General features: G+C 39.1%; 1 protein-coding gene across 1 annotated transcript; it reads right to left on the reverse strand.

Annotated features, from left to right (window-relative positions):
• Positions 1–69: 69 nt before the first annotated feature.
• LOC117296575 (cytochrome b-245 heavy chain-like) lies at positions 70–12,638 on the reverse strand. Its single transcript, XM_033779590.1, has 15 exons — positions 12,453–12,638; positions 11,504–11,646; positions 11,044–11,139; positions 9,947–10,066; positions 9,184–9,411; positions 8,383–8,498; positions 6,952–7,032; positions 6,138–6,258; positions 5,231–5,323; positions 4,474–4,608; positions 3,916–4,034; positions 2,992–3,111; positions 2,306–2,498; positions 1,123–1,247; positions 70–639 (listed from the first exon to the last, which is right to left on the reverse strand). The coding sequence occupies exons 2-15, from the start codon at positions 11,546–11,548 to the stop codon at positions 561–563; spliced, it is 1,671 nt and encodes a 556-aa protein (XP_033635481.1). The 5' UTR covers positions 11,549–11,646; positions 12,453–12,638; the 3' UTR covers positions 70–560.
• Positions 12,639–14,213: the final 1,575 nt, after the last annotated feature.

The raw sequence follows: 14,213 nt of genomic DNA on the forward strand, positions 1-14,213 counted from the left end.
ACTTTCATAACTCTTGGTTTTATGTGGAAATTATGACACAAAATGTCCACTTTTCCATAGGACCAGTGTAGTATCTTGCCTGCCAGCATACTTAAAGAATGTACAAGGTCACACTTATTGTAAACAATGTTCACATGGTCTATATTTAGGCTTGAGTACTCTTCTGTTCCACATCTTTGTCAACTAATCTTGTCTATGGTCAATGATGGTATTGCTGGTCCTGAATTTCTCTCTTGAAGGAGCACAACAATTTTCCCTCTCGTTAGAGGCACTTCTTTGAGAAAAATGTAAATTTGTATTGGAATTTTGCAAAGAGTACCACAGCAAAAGTACAGGGCACCAACAATTGCCGTGGATTACTTCAAGGCATGGTAGTGGAAAAAGGTGTATAAGCTTGTTCCCTGCCGGTTGGTGGCAGTGTCAAATGTGGCCTACATAAAAATACAGACACGGTTTTATACTAATTTACTACTTAAACTAATTGTCTTCTAAAAGTAAATAATTGTAATTTTTGTTTTAAAAGTTCTCCTTGTTATAGAAGAAGCGGCAGCCATCTGCTTTCATGCTGGCATGACGATTGCAGCATTTGTGTAGCACACTTGATAAACTCTTTGGCCCACAGAAAAACACCCCGGCGTTCTTTCTGGGAAAAAAAACAAAGTGATTCAGACAGGAATGAGACTAGAACCGGGCTGTCAGGTTGGGCTTGGGCTCCGGTTCAAGGCACCCTAACGATGTTCGAATCACCACCTTGTGCTAAGTACACGCTGCTCCAAAACTTATAGGCTTGGTAGAGCTGCATTTCCGCTCCAGACGCAGCAAGCCGGAGACAGAGCCTAAGTATGGTTACACCTCGAGGACCTCGGTTCAAATCCCTTTAGGGCGAATAAGTGGATTGATTTTTCAGTCCCTACCTGACTGCTTGAGTTTTCCCTGGAAAGTCGTTTTGGTGTGTAAGCAGTTTGCACTAGCTTATCATATTTTCACAAAATTATAAAGACACAATCAAAGTCATGTGTAAAAGTTTCAGCTGAACACGGTGTCTACTTGCTCTTGGAGAAAAAACACACATCGACTTAAAATTAAAAGAAATCTACTAAACCAAACTTCTTTGGTTCTTACCCTGGATTATCTTGGGCAATCTGCTTGAACGTGTCGTCCCATTTCGGCCGGCCGTAGTTGGTCTTCTGTCTTAGTCCGGTGATGGCATCTACCTCCTGCTCTTCCTGTAAGTAGATATTCTTAGCCTGGCAGAGAAAGCAAGAGCAAGAAGTTCGTTAAGCCATTGGACACTTTCGGTAAACAGTGTTGTCCAAGGCCCACACTTCGTGTATCACAACTTTTATATAAAATGACAAACCTGTGAAAATTTAGGCTTGATCGGTCATCGGAGTCGGGAGGAAATAACGGGAAAACCCACCCTTGTTTCCGCACGTTTCGCCGTGTCATGACATGTGTTTAAAATAAATTCGCAATTCTCGATATCAAGAATTGATATCGGTTTAATGTTTTCTTTAAAAGTACAACGTTTCATGGAATAAAATTTCAAGAGAAGTCTTTCACCATTACCTTCTGTAAACCCTGTAAGTTATTTGTAAATCTGTGAACTTTTATTTTATTTTTCTGTACCGAAAGTGTATAATGGCTTCAAGACATAAGAAGAACATCAAACCCGACGAAGATCTAGTGTGTTGTATAACTTGTTTACTTTCAAGCTGTGGATATTTGGCCTTATATTCAGGACTCAAATTTGGGGTGGAAACCAACAAGACCACAAGGATTTTTGTTCAAAATGTTAACTGTGTTTTCTTTAAGACCAGAATAAAAATTTTAGAAATCCAAGTTAACACCGTGACTTCTTGACTTGCCCTGTGGGCTTCACTACAAACTGTGCAATCCTTTCAGATGTAAATTTTAATAAAATTTAAATTTGTGAGGCCAGAAGGGATCCAAGAGACAAATCTCTTTCAAAACAATTTGTTGCGGATTTATACCAACGACCTCTGGATTAACGTGCCACCGCTCTACGCACTGAACTGTCTAACACTATGTTTGCGGTCTCCCTATTTTCTCAATATCTTTTTCGAGGGTGCCAGTCAGATGCCTTACAACCTGTAACTGCCTAGTAGCCAGGGATCACACTCAAGCTTATGCTACAACCTTGGAAGCGACAACAGATGGATGCGACGTATATTTTAAATACTACATAGAAAAGTTACAGGGTAACTTTTTAACAATTTAAAAGAAAACTTGACTAAGGCGAAAGTTGGACCAACAGCCTTTGGATTAACGTGTCATTATTTACCTGTCTGTGACTCCATCCTCTTGTTAAGTAGATATGATACTCAAGAAACTCGCTGCGACCGCTCTCAGCCAATCTGGTCTCTAGCGAAGTCAGGAGCTCCGTGAACCACTCAAAGGCGTTGGTGTCACGACAAATCCAGAAGAAATACACCTTCTTGAGTTTGAGATCGGAGTCAGGAGTTAGAATCCGTTCACTGTCGAGAAGAAATGGCAGATTAAAATACACTTCTTCTCTCACCCTGGCCCAGCAATATGGAATGAACTCCCACCCCAATCTCAGACAAGTCACTTCTTATACCAGCTTCAAAACTCATTTACAAGATGGAAACAATTTGGCTGAAATGAAAGTCCGCAGTAGATGCAGCTATTGCAGTAAGCAATTCTTTTTGTGTCACAACAAATCAGTGAAGACAAAGACAATTGCTATCATTTGTATCAATATTGTAACAAAACATTTGCTGACCAAAATGGCGTCCGCCCTTGTTAAAAATGCAATGGGTCTGGATTTGATTTGTGATTCTTTCCAAGGGTACAAGAAATGTCAGGACTCAGGGAAATTTGTTGAATGTTTAATTCTGAACGTCTTGAAGACATTGAGAGGAAGAAGCAGAAGCAGATACAAGAGATTTTCCCTAAAGAGACTCGGAAAGCATCAATATAGTTATTTTATCGACAACGTGAACTTACGAGATTGACTTAAGGATAGATGCGAATGGTGTGACGCCGATGCCTGCCCCAACACAGATTCCAACTTCATATTCAAATATGTCAATACTCGCCGTCCCAAACGGTCCATCAATAGCAACTCTACAAAAAAAGTAACAAATTGGTTTTGTGAAAAGTAAATTTAAAAAAACTTTATATCATTCAATTATAATGTCTTACTGAGAGCAGGATACATAAATAAATTATGAGAGGCAAGCATTTGAAATCAACTTAATTTGGGCTATCAACCCAAATTCTAAATTCCTACTTAGGTAATCTTTGGAATTCTTACTTAGGTCTCAAAGAGATAGATTTATAAATAATGCCATCGATGTGACTGAATTCTTACTTCACCGTGCCACTTGTTCTATATGGATAAAATGAGTAAAAGCAAATTCTTACTTGGGTAACCGTGTCACTGGTTCTATATAATTCAATGAATGAAAGCAAATTCTTACTTGGGTAACTGTGTCACTGGTTCTATATAATTCAATGAATGAAAGCAAATTCTTACTTGGGTAACTGTGTCACTGGTTCTATATAATTCAATGAATGAAAGCAAATTCTTACTTGGGTAACCGTGTCACTGGTTCTATATAATTCAATGAATGAAAGCAAATTCTTACTTGGGTAACTGTGTCACTGGTTCTATATAATTCAAAGAATGAAAGCAAATTCTTACTTGGGTAACCGTGTCACTGGTTCTATATAATTCAATGAATGAAAGCAAATTCTTACTTGGGTAACCGTGTCACTGGTTCTATATAATTCAATGAATGAAAGCAAATTCTTACTTGGGTAACCGTGTCACTGGTTCTATATAATTCAATGAATGAAAGCAAATTCTTACTTGGGTAACCGTGTCACTGGTTCTATATAATTCAATGAACATAAGTTGATTCTTACTTGGGTAACCGTGCTACTGGCTGCTCTCCTTCTTGGTCCCCTCCTACACTCTCCTTCAGTTTCATTGTCCAGTCACCGACGATGCGAACGTGGATGCTTAAATAATCCTCCTCAGGGGCCTAATGGCAAAGGAGATTTGAATTTATCCTTAAAAGTTACTTAAAGGCACTGGACCACTATTGGTTATTACTCTAAATAATTGTTAGCCTAAAAACTGTTAGCTGTTAGCATAAAACATTATGAGAATTGGCTCCCTCTGAAGTAACGTAGTTTTTGAGAGAGAAGTAATTTCTCACTAAAATATTTGAATTGAATTTGAGACCTCAGCTAGCCGAAGTATCGAATTCAAGCATATGAAAGCACACAACTTGTGCGACAAGGGTGTTTTTTCTTCCATTATTCTCTCCGTCTCTCGCAACTTTGACAACCATATTTTTAGTTCAAATTTCACAGGTTTGTTATTTTATGCATATGAGATACAACAAGTGAGAAGACTGGTCTTTGTGAGGGCAGGGGGTCGAGTGTCAGATATGAATATTCATGAAGGGTTTGACTCACCGATGTCAATGTAAATGGATGCCACTGTATCCTCGATATGGACGGGCACAGAAGGAAGATGTACTGACCGGGCAGCATCTTAAAGCCTTGTTTCTTCATTTGGAGCTCGATGACATTAGATGGATGTTGGACAACCTGAGACAAGGAGGCGTTAGTAATACCCAGTTTTTATATAGCGCATTTCACACCCGAAAGGTGTCTCCAAGCCCTTTCAACATGATTACCCCTGGTCACTGGGCCTTAAATCATTCCTTAAACCACCTCAGCTCCCTGGGGAGTATACAGCCTGTGCTACACTTCTCAGCTAAACCAATAGCAAGAACCACCTCTACTCTCGCAGGTACCTATTTACCCCTGGGTGAACAGAAACAATTATAGCTAAGTGTCTTACTGAGGGACACAAAAGTCACGATCGGGATTCGAACCCACACTCTGCTGAACAGAAGCACCAGAGCTTCAGTTTGGTGCTCTTATCCGCTCGGCCACGACACCCTAAGATCAACTGCTTGGTCAGAGTGGTGTCTTGCCTCGCCTTCCACCTCTGGGTCCCCGGTTCGAATCCTACCGGGGGCACTATATGTGGTTTGGGTTTTCAGTCCCTACTTGACTATGTTGGTTTTCCCTGGAATAATCCTCTAAGGTTTTCCTCCCACATCTCAAACTGAAATTTCTTCGTTGTCTTCTCTCTTCCCGTTTTGCTCTAATAAGAGCGCTTTATATCCGAATCCAAAAACTACTAGAGTTTATCTCACCATACCTTTGTGATTATGATGGTATGCCAGGCTCTGTAAAGTCTAAAGATCCTCTCAAAAACGTAACACACCATCGGAAACAATAGCCACTTCCAACTCTGCATCAATACAAAAAAATCAACACAAAATAAACCTGTTTGACTAAATTATACAAAAACATTTAACCAATAGTGGTCTTGTCAAAATTAATCAAAGACAGGTAGTCGGATTATAAATCTCTGATGTCAAAATCTCTGATGTCAGATTTCCATTGGACTGTATTTCTATCAGAGACATGGTTTACTCGCTGAAAAAACTAAAAGACTGCGTTCTCCAATAGACTAAAAGACACGCCCACTCTCTTGAAAGGTTCAAAAACAAAATGTCTCCTGACAATGACTTGAGCGAGCTAGTCGAAATGTTCAGATCATTTAAGAACTCACTCCGCGTTAGTGAAGTTAATAACAATCCACTATAAGCTATTGTTAAGTACATGTTGTAACAGGCCTGATACTTCACGGAGGCAACGGAGGCGATTGCCTCCGTTGCCCCTTGCCATTGCCTTGGTGCCCTTGACAATTTCCTCATAGAGTGCCCTTTGTCAAAGAGAAAATGCCTTGGTGCCCTTGCCCTTTCAAAAACGAAGCATACAGGCCTGGTTGTAATCCTGGCCGACTTTCTACATTCTGCCCAGGGTAGTAGTTAATAAACAGGACAGTTCTTTTCTGAACTGAGAAGTCTCCTGAATTCTGAAAATCTACTCCGCGGTATACATTCATTTGTAGCAAGACAAGTTCTCAAAAGAATATAATCTACCAAGCGATAGACTTACACATGGTTTTACTGCTAACCCAATATATTTAGATCATAAGGTCTTCCCCTACTACTACATTTTATTAAAAAAGAAAACACTGGAAACTAATTATTACTCACTGATGCTGATCCGTTTACAAACTCTGGATTTGGACACTGCTCCGATGGCCACTCCGTGTACAATTCATAACAAACCTTAGGGTCATGATGAGCAACGTTGGATTGTGAACTCACAACTCCTCTAGATAGATACAAACCAAGAAGATGCTTTCAGAAATCGCCAATGAACGAGATAAAGGAAAACAAAATAAAAGCCTAAACTGTTTGGTGAAAACCTTGTTCTTTAAAACTACATTACTTCAAAGGGAGTCGTTTCTAGCAATGTTTTATAATACCAACAACTCTCCAGCATGTGTCCAGTGCTTTATAACAAAGTAAGTTTTAAAGGGTTTTGATACCTTTTGTAGATCATGTTTTTGGCCATGACATGAATCCCTTATCACCGTCAATGGAGATGAATGATATATAATTTACCTGTAGAAGTTTCAGCTTTGTTAGTCATCAAATTTTTGAGTGAAAAAAGTGAAAATCAAAGAGCGATGTTTTCAGGAGAGCCGTGTTTTTTTTGTAGAGGCTGAAACTTGGAAATTGTTTTACTTATTTCTCAAAAACTACCGGTACAGCTCCTCGGCAAGTAATATTTTAAAGGAAGCTTTCTACCATCATTATCTTTGAACCATGTAAGCTTAAACCAAATCTGTGGATGTTTGCGTTTTGTGTTGTATTGTACAAAAACTACCCAAACCCTTTATACCCTTGAATTAACCAAAGGTTCACCCTCTATTTTAACCATCTCATCACATTATTAACTTACAACAGGGTAACCAAACTTTGTAAATAATTCAAATATTAAAGTTATGGGGGGTAAACTTACAATGCACCATGAGCAAGGATCATAGCAAAGTAGAGTACAAAAAGATGATGGGTGAACCAGAACGTCTCAAAATAGGACCTCCTGCAAAAGAGCGCAACACCCACACAAAAATATCTCAATAATGCTTCTTACATATAAATTTTGGGGAATAAAAAGTGATTTATTTTTCAAAAAACGCATTACTTCGGAGTGAAATTTTTCTCAAGATGCATTTTATTTTACAAAGCTTCGCCAGGAAAGTTTTGTAGCCATTTATTTTCAGAGCCATTACCAAACACAGAAAGCCTCTTTAAAGGAACTGGACACTATTGGTAATTACTCAAAATAATTGTTTGTAGCATAAAACCTACTTTGGTAATGAGTAATGGAGAGCCGCTGATAGTATTAAACATTGTGAGAAACGGCTCCCTCTGAGGTAAATAGTTTTCGAGAAAGAAGTAATTTTCCACGAATTTGATTTCGAGACCTCAGAATTAGATTTTGAGGTCCTGAAATAAAGCATCTGAAAGCACACAACTTGTGCAACATGGTTGTTTTTTCTTTCTTTCATTATCACGCAACTTCGACGACCAGTTGAGTTCAAATTTTCACAGATTTGTTGTTTTGTGCATATGTTGAGATACATGTACACCAAGTGATAAGACTGGTCTTTGAAAGTTACCAATAGTGTCCAGTGTCTTTAAAGGAAATCTCAGCATAATTTATGCAATCTTGTTGTCCACAATGTTACTGAATACAACTCCAGGAAGTGATTAGCTGGATAGCCCCCCAAGCCACTTCCTTCACCGTTGCCCACATTTCCGGAAAGTCACACCCATGGAACAAAATGCTTCAAGTTCTAACTCTTGCTTCTAAAATCCTGTGAATGAATGTCTAGAAATGTTTGTTTAATTTGGGGTGGAACAAAGACAAATTGACTAGAGGGGGATTTGAACCAACGACCTCCAGTTTAACGTGTCAGCGCTCTACCAACTGAGAAATCTAGCTCTAACGTTGGCAACTCCCTATTTTGTCAATTTTGTTTGAAGGTGCCAGTCAGAAGCCATACAACCGTTAGTTACACTGTAGCCACAGATCACACACAAAGTTACCCAACTTTCATTTACAGAAATTGGTGGGGTGAAACAAAGAAAAACTGTCAACAACTCCAGTTTAACGTGCCATCGCTCTACCAACTGAGCTATCTAGCGCTATTGTTGGAGGTCTCCCTATTTTGTCAATTTGTTCAGGGGTGCCAGTCAGAAGCCATACAACTGTGTAGCCAGGGATCACACCCAAGTTCACCCAACTTTTACTGAATAAATTGTACGACAAAAAAATAAAACCACCACCATCGCATTCACCCTTAAAGATGAGAGGGACAACAAGACTCAACAAATTTACTAATTTCTGTGCTTGAGGAAATACATTTTGTAGGAAGATCCGTCTTACCTGATAAACTCTGTGGCGCTTGAGAACATTAATATAAGGACTAAAGATAAGACTGCACCAGTCCATCCGGGTAGGAGTACCAAAGCTTTCTCAACCAGTCCAAGACCTAAGCTATTCTGAAAATGAAAAAATATAAAACAAACTTGATTAACACAAAATGTGGGTAACAAACTCAAAATTTAACTTACAGGGTTTTGTTACCTTTTTGTACAAGTTTTTGGCCATGACATGAATCCCTACTCACTGTGAATGGAAATCACAGAGCAATATTTTTCTTATCTCGAGTTAGGACGAGTGTCACTCATCCTAACTAGGACTGGTCTAAACTTTTTAATCACTCCTTAAAGGCAGTGGACACTATTGGTAATTACTCGAAATAATTATTAGCATAAAACCTTTCTTGGTGACGAGTAATGGGGAGAGGTTGATGGTATAAAACATTGTGAGAAACAGCTCCCTCTGAAGTGCCATAGTTTTCAAGAAAGAAGTAATTTTCCATGAATTTGATTTCGAGACCTCAGATTTAGAACTTGAGGTCTCGAAATCAACCATCTAAACGCACACAACTTTGTGTGACAAGGGTGTTTTTTTCTTCCACAATTATCTCGCAAGTTCGATGACTGATTGAGCTCAAACTTTCACAGGTTTGTTATTATTTTTATGTCTATGTTGAGGTACAGCAAGTGAGAAGACTGGTCTTTGACAATTACCAACAGCGTCCACTGTCTTTAACATTCCTAGTCCTAAGTTAGGCCTGTCTTTGTGAAATCGACCCCAGTGCCTTGAAGTAGCAAGAATCACCTTTGAAATAACTCTAATGGGATTAAGTTTAGCTCCGTTCGCCGTCGTCCGTAGGCTGAGGACAGACGCTAGTTCCCCGCTCTCGCCACTTGCAGCATTGTAGAGATGTTGAAAGTTGAAACAGTGACTGACGACATGCATGACTGTGAAGATAACGATTAAGTAGGCGACAACTTTGTGGAATGTGATGTTCTTGTCGAGTTGTCGCCGTAGATTCCGACGATAATACTAGAAAAATGAATAAAAGTTGTCAAAGAGGTGGGAATTTCATTTCATTCAGTTGTTTAAAGTTATTATTTGAGAAGAATTTTGGCCAAAGATTGGAAATTTTGAAGGTTTTCATGCTTCGTTTTAACAAGTTATTTATTTAATGTTTGACAGGGAAGTTTTGAACTTGATCTTGGGCCATTTTTTGTGAATATCGAGAGACTAAGCAAGAAATATTGCTTAGCACAAATAACAAACTTTTGCTTAGAAAAATAAGGTTACCAGCCAGAACACCATCAGTTAATTACCATTGCTGTGACTGGTACCTCAGTCATTTCTTGCTTAGCCAAGAAATTTGCTAAGCAGAATTTTCTGCTTAACAGCTTTTGAAACTAGGCCCTGCGGTGGATTTCGCAAGGAGTTAAGACTAGTCTTATCTCAAGTTAGAATGAGTTACTCGTCCTAAGCCTTAAGTTTTTAATATCTCCTAGGACTAGTCTTAAATTAGGACTAGTCCTAACTCTTTGTGTAAATCGACCTCTGGTTGTTGACTTACATTATTTGTCTCGCAGGAACCCCTGAAGAATGAGATGATGTTCCTGCAGACTGGAAGCAGGATCATCATGCTGTTGAGATTCAGGCATGTTGCGCTGGCTCTAGCGACGGGAAGACTCGCCTGGATCAGAATAACAGGACATCATCATGATTAATCATCACATAACAATAGTCTTTGTATTAATTTTGGTTTAACCCATACACCGATGTGTGTTAGCACTCATTACCTTCCCGAGTCCTGTGAACAAATATCACAGGCATGTTACTCGGGTGGGATTCGAACCCACGACCCTTGCAATTCTAGAGCAGTGTCTTACCAACTAGACTACCGAGATTGCCCGGTAGCTATAGGCAGTTGAATCCTATGTTTTTGTAGTCTTGGTTTCAAGACCTTCGCACCAAAATGGTGAGCAATTCCAACAGGGCATCCAACTGGATCAATTCCAACAACAGAGGGCACCACTGTCCTTGGTTATATTTTATAGCTTGAGCGAAGCAGTTGTCAACTGAAGAGGAAAAGTGCGCCGAATAATAATAGGCTAAATCTAATAAATATCTTTTAATTCTGTTGAGTATCAAATTACCCTTACAATGTAGCCTACACAATTACACAAATGAAATAGACACCTTCTTCATGCTTGTGCAACTCGTTTTGATTCTGGCCAACTGTAAGACAAATTCTGGACCAGTAAACATGTTGAGCTACAAACCCTGCAGTCTGGTGGATTTCCCAAAACAGTTACGGCCTATAGACGATGTGACCTGTGACATCACACGTTTACAAAAGAGCTACAGAGCCTGGACTTCCTGCAGGCATGATTTGTACACAGTCCAATGAAAGAAAACATAAAATCTGATGGAGATTGCACTGTCCAATTTTTATAAACTTTTGATATGATGATGAAAGGGGGGCACATCTCAAAACTTGTCCAGCTTTTACTTTCATAACTCTTGGATGTATGTGGAAATTATGACACAAAATGTCAACTTTCCCATACTACTAGGACCATGGGTGCAGTATCTTGCCTGCCAGAATACTGAAAGATTGCACAAGGTCACACTTATTGTAAACAAAGTTCACATGGTCTATATACCTACCCCCATTAGATGACGCATGTAGTAAAACTCGTCTGAATTTGCGTATGTGATGTAGGATACTACCCATGCTAAAATGTTGGCCAAGAACCACACAACCTAGCAGGTAAAAAATAAAGAGTTAAGAAATGCTTCTTAGTCAACAAACTAACATTTCTGCATCAAAATAACAAACTTTGTGTATTAATTAAAGGGCCACCAAATTGCTGTCAGATTCGGCACTTTGGAATATGAAGATAGGGTTTGTAATGAAATGAAAAAATGGTATTCGATGATTCACATAGGGCAAGGCAATGTGTAATTTATTGACACAACTCGGTCCGCTATTTTGTGGAATCAAATTTTTGACAAAATTTGCTGTTTGGAAAAGAACCCTAAACCTGTAGCATTGCTTTTCGCAAACATCAGGAACCATGAAGAAATATCAAAAGGAAACGTGAATAATGAAAAAATGGCAACTCACCAATAAAATCCATTTTACTCCTTCGTTAATGAATCGATCCCCCATATTTACTAAGACTGTATTGGCATCTTAGCACCGCAAGAAAATATGCAAGTGGGGTCGGTCCTCTGAGCTTGATCTTGATAGTAAGGTGAATTTTTAACCTAGAAAAATAAAAACAGTGTAAAATAACCTTTTGTTAAGCAGATTTAAGGTGATGTGTAGTACAGATCTACCTAGATGTCTCTTCCTACACTACAGTGTTAGTTTTATATGATAGGTCTAGTGTACTCCTAGAACTATGAGGTTCGTTCCGCTATAATCGACCGTCTTCGCTGTCATGGAGACGATAGCGATTCGAACCTCTATTTATAGTTTTAGGACTAGGAGTAGGCCTACCTGCCTAGTACTAGTATACATAATTATTTCAGTTTTATGCTCAAACATTGCTTAATATTTTATATGTACATTTATTTTAAAATCTGTTGGACATGCTGCTGCTGGCCGGACGGATGGGCGTGGCAAAATATTAATGGTACACTCTGTGAGTGACTGACTGGCGTGACATGACATGGAGGAGGTAAATCAAGGGAGAGTGTGTTTTACTTCTAAAAAACTTATTATAAATATAAAATTTAAAAGGCTTGAAGAGTCGAATGGTTTCGAATTCGAGTCGGCCACACATGACCCCCCTACCATGCCCCCCCCCCTCCCCAACGGATGAATTGAAATTGAATGTTGTTGGTCCTTGGTTGACTCACACTCACAGTCACACCCTACCTCTCTTATTTTCTTAGCCAAGGTTAACCCCTACCCGACACCAGACATGTCAAGGATATCATATGCATAATAAACTAGATCTTTTAATTTCTCCATGTGTAATAATAAAGACAAGACTAAGTTAAGTTACTAATAGATTTGAAACGTGCCGTTTTTGGCAGTTATTGGAGGCATTCGATCGTTGTTTTACCTGATTAATGATGATGTTGGGTCCGTCCCTTGCAATGTCCGAATCCTGTGTCACTATGGAAGGAAAAATGACATGGAAAGAACGCATTTCTCACTAACAAATCCTACAAAGTGTCTGGTGTTTCTAGCCAAAAAAGTCGGGCAAGTGTCGAACACCACAGCCAACTTGATAAACCTTGTTTGTTTTTGTTCAATGAGAAAATCAACAACTTTTGTGAAGGGCGCCCCCTCAAACGTCTATTTATAACCAGACGATGTGACCCGTGTTTACATTCAAACCGCCCTCTGTTGAAAAACACTGTATACGTCATGTTTCGCCGGGCAAAAAGACACGTTAGTCATGGTAAGATTGCATGCACTTTCATGGCTTCCAACCATAGAGCTACATATAAATATATAGCTCTATGCTGCCAACACACAAAGGTTTTGCCCGGCGGTGGTATGCGCGCGAATCATGTTATGATTCTCGTGTGACGTCAGAGGTCACGTCGTCTATACGTAATTGGACGGCCCAACGTGAAATGAAACATAGGGGTGTCAAAAAATATGTGGGTGAATGTTGCTTCGTAACTAAAATGCCCAAATTATCCAAATTGTCCATCTGGTGGGAATGTTGTATATTTTAAACTTTGTGAGGGGAAGTTATTGAAATCTATTGTTTGATTTAGCTTTACTAATGTAGAGAAAATCCATTTAAAATACGTTTTCCTATACGTCAATGGTGTGGCTGATACACCATAATAGTACGGTGTTCCATTAGTGCCACCTCCATTATTAATTTTTGTTTTACCCGTAACTGTTTTTGATGTGCGACACTTTTTCTTTTTTGTGCGGCGCAATTCTTGTGCGTGGCACTTTTTCCGTCGCAGTGTCGCAGTTTGTTGTCGTCGACATTATTTTGTTGTGCTCATTTTTTATTAATATTAATTTAAGTTTGTGTTACTTAGTTTTGAAATTTGGCCCGAAGAAAATCCGGCGGTCTGGGAAATTACTTCTTTCTTCTCGAAAAGCACTCCACTTCAGAGGAAGCCGTTTCTCCGTTTTATGCTATAAACCTCTCCCCATTACTCGTAATCAAGAAAGGTTTTATGCTAATATTTATTTTTTAGAAACTACCAATAGTGTCCACTGCCTATAAAAATTTACTTTAGCATATGAGAGCTGATAGTGTAAACGGTTGTGAGAAACGGGTGCCTCTGAAGTAAACGTAGTTTTTGAGAAAGAGGTCTCACTACGAAAGTACTCCCCATTTCAGCCTGAAAGACTTACAGCCTATTTCATATGCATCTGAAAGCACACAAGTAATGCAACAAGGGTGTTTTTTTTTTCTTGTTTTTTCTTCTTCATTATTATCCTTGCAAATTCGATGGCAAGTCCGTGTTATTTGATGCATGACGCCAAGTGAAAACTGGGCCCAATTTCATAGAGCTGCTAAGCACAACAATTTGCTAAGCCTGAAATTTCTTCCTCGATAAAAACAGGATTACCAGCCAAATTTGCATTTGTTGCATAGTGCTTGTTACTGGTATCCAGCTTTTGTTTGCTTATCCTGAAAATCACATGGACATTGGTTGGTAAACCTGTTTTTATCAAGGAAGAAATTTCATGCTAAGCAAATTTTTGTGCTTAGCATCTCTATGAAATTGGGCCCAGGTCTTAGACACTACCAAACGTACGTGTCCACGTGCCTTTTAACCCTCCCAACACTGTACAAAAAAACACTACGTGGACGCCGTTTTAAAGTCCCCAGGTTCAAGTCACT

Source organism: Asterias rubens, chromosome 11 (genome assembly GCF_902459465.1).
Source record: "Asterias rubens chromosome 11, eAstRub1.3, whole genome shotgun sequence".
In the NCBI taxonomy this organism is placed as follows: Eukaryota; Metazoa; Echinodermata; class Asteroidea; order Forcipulatida; family Asteriidae; genus Asterias; species Asterias rubens.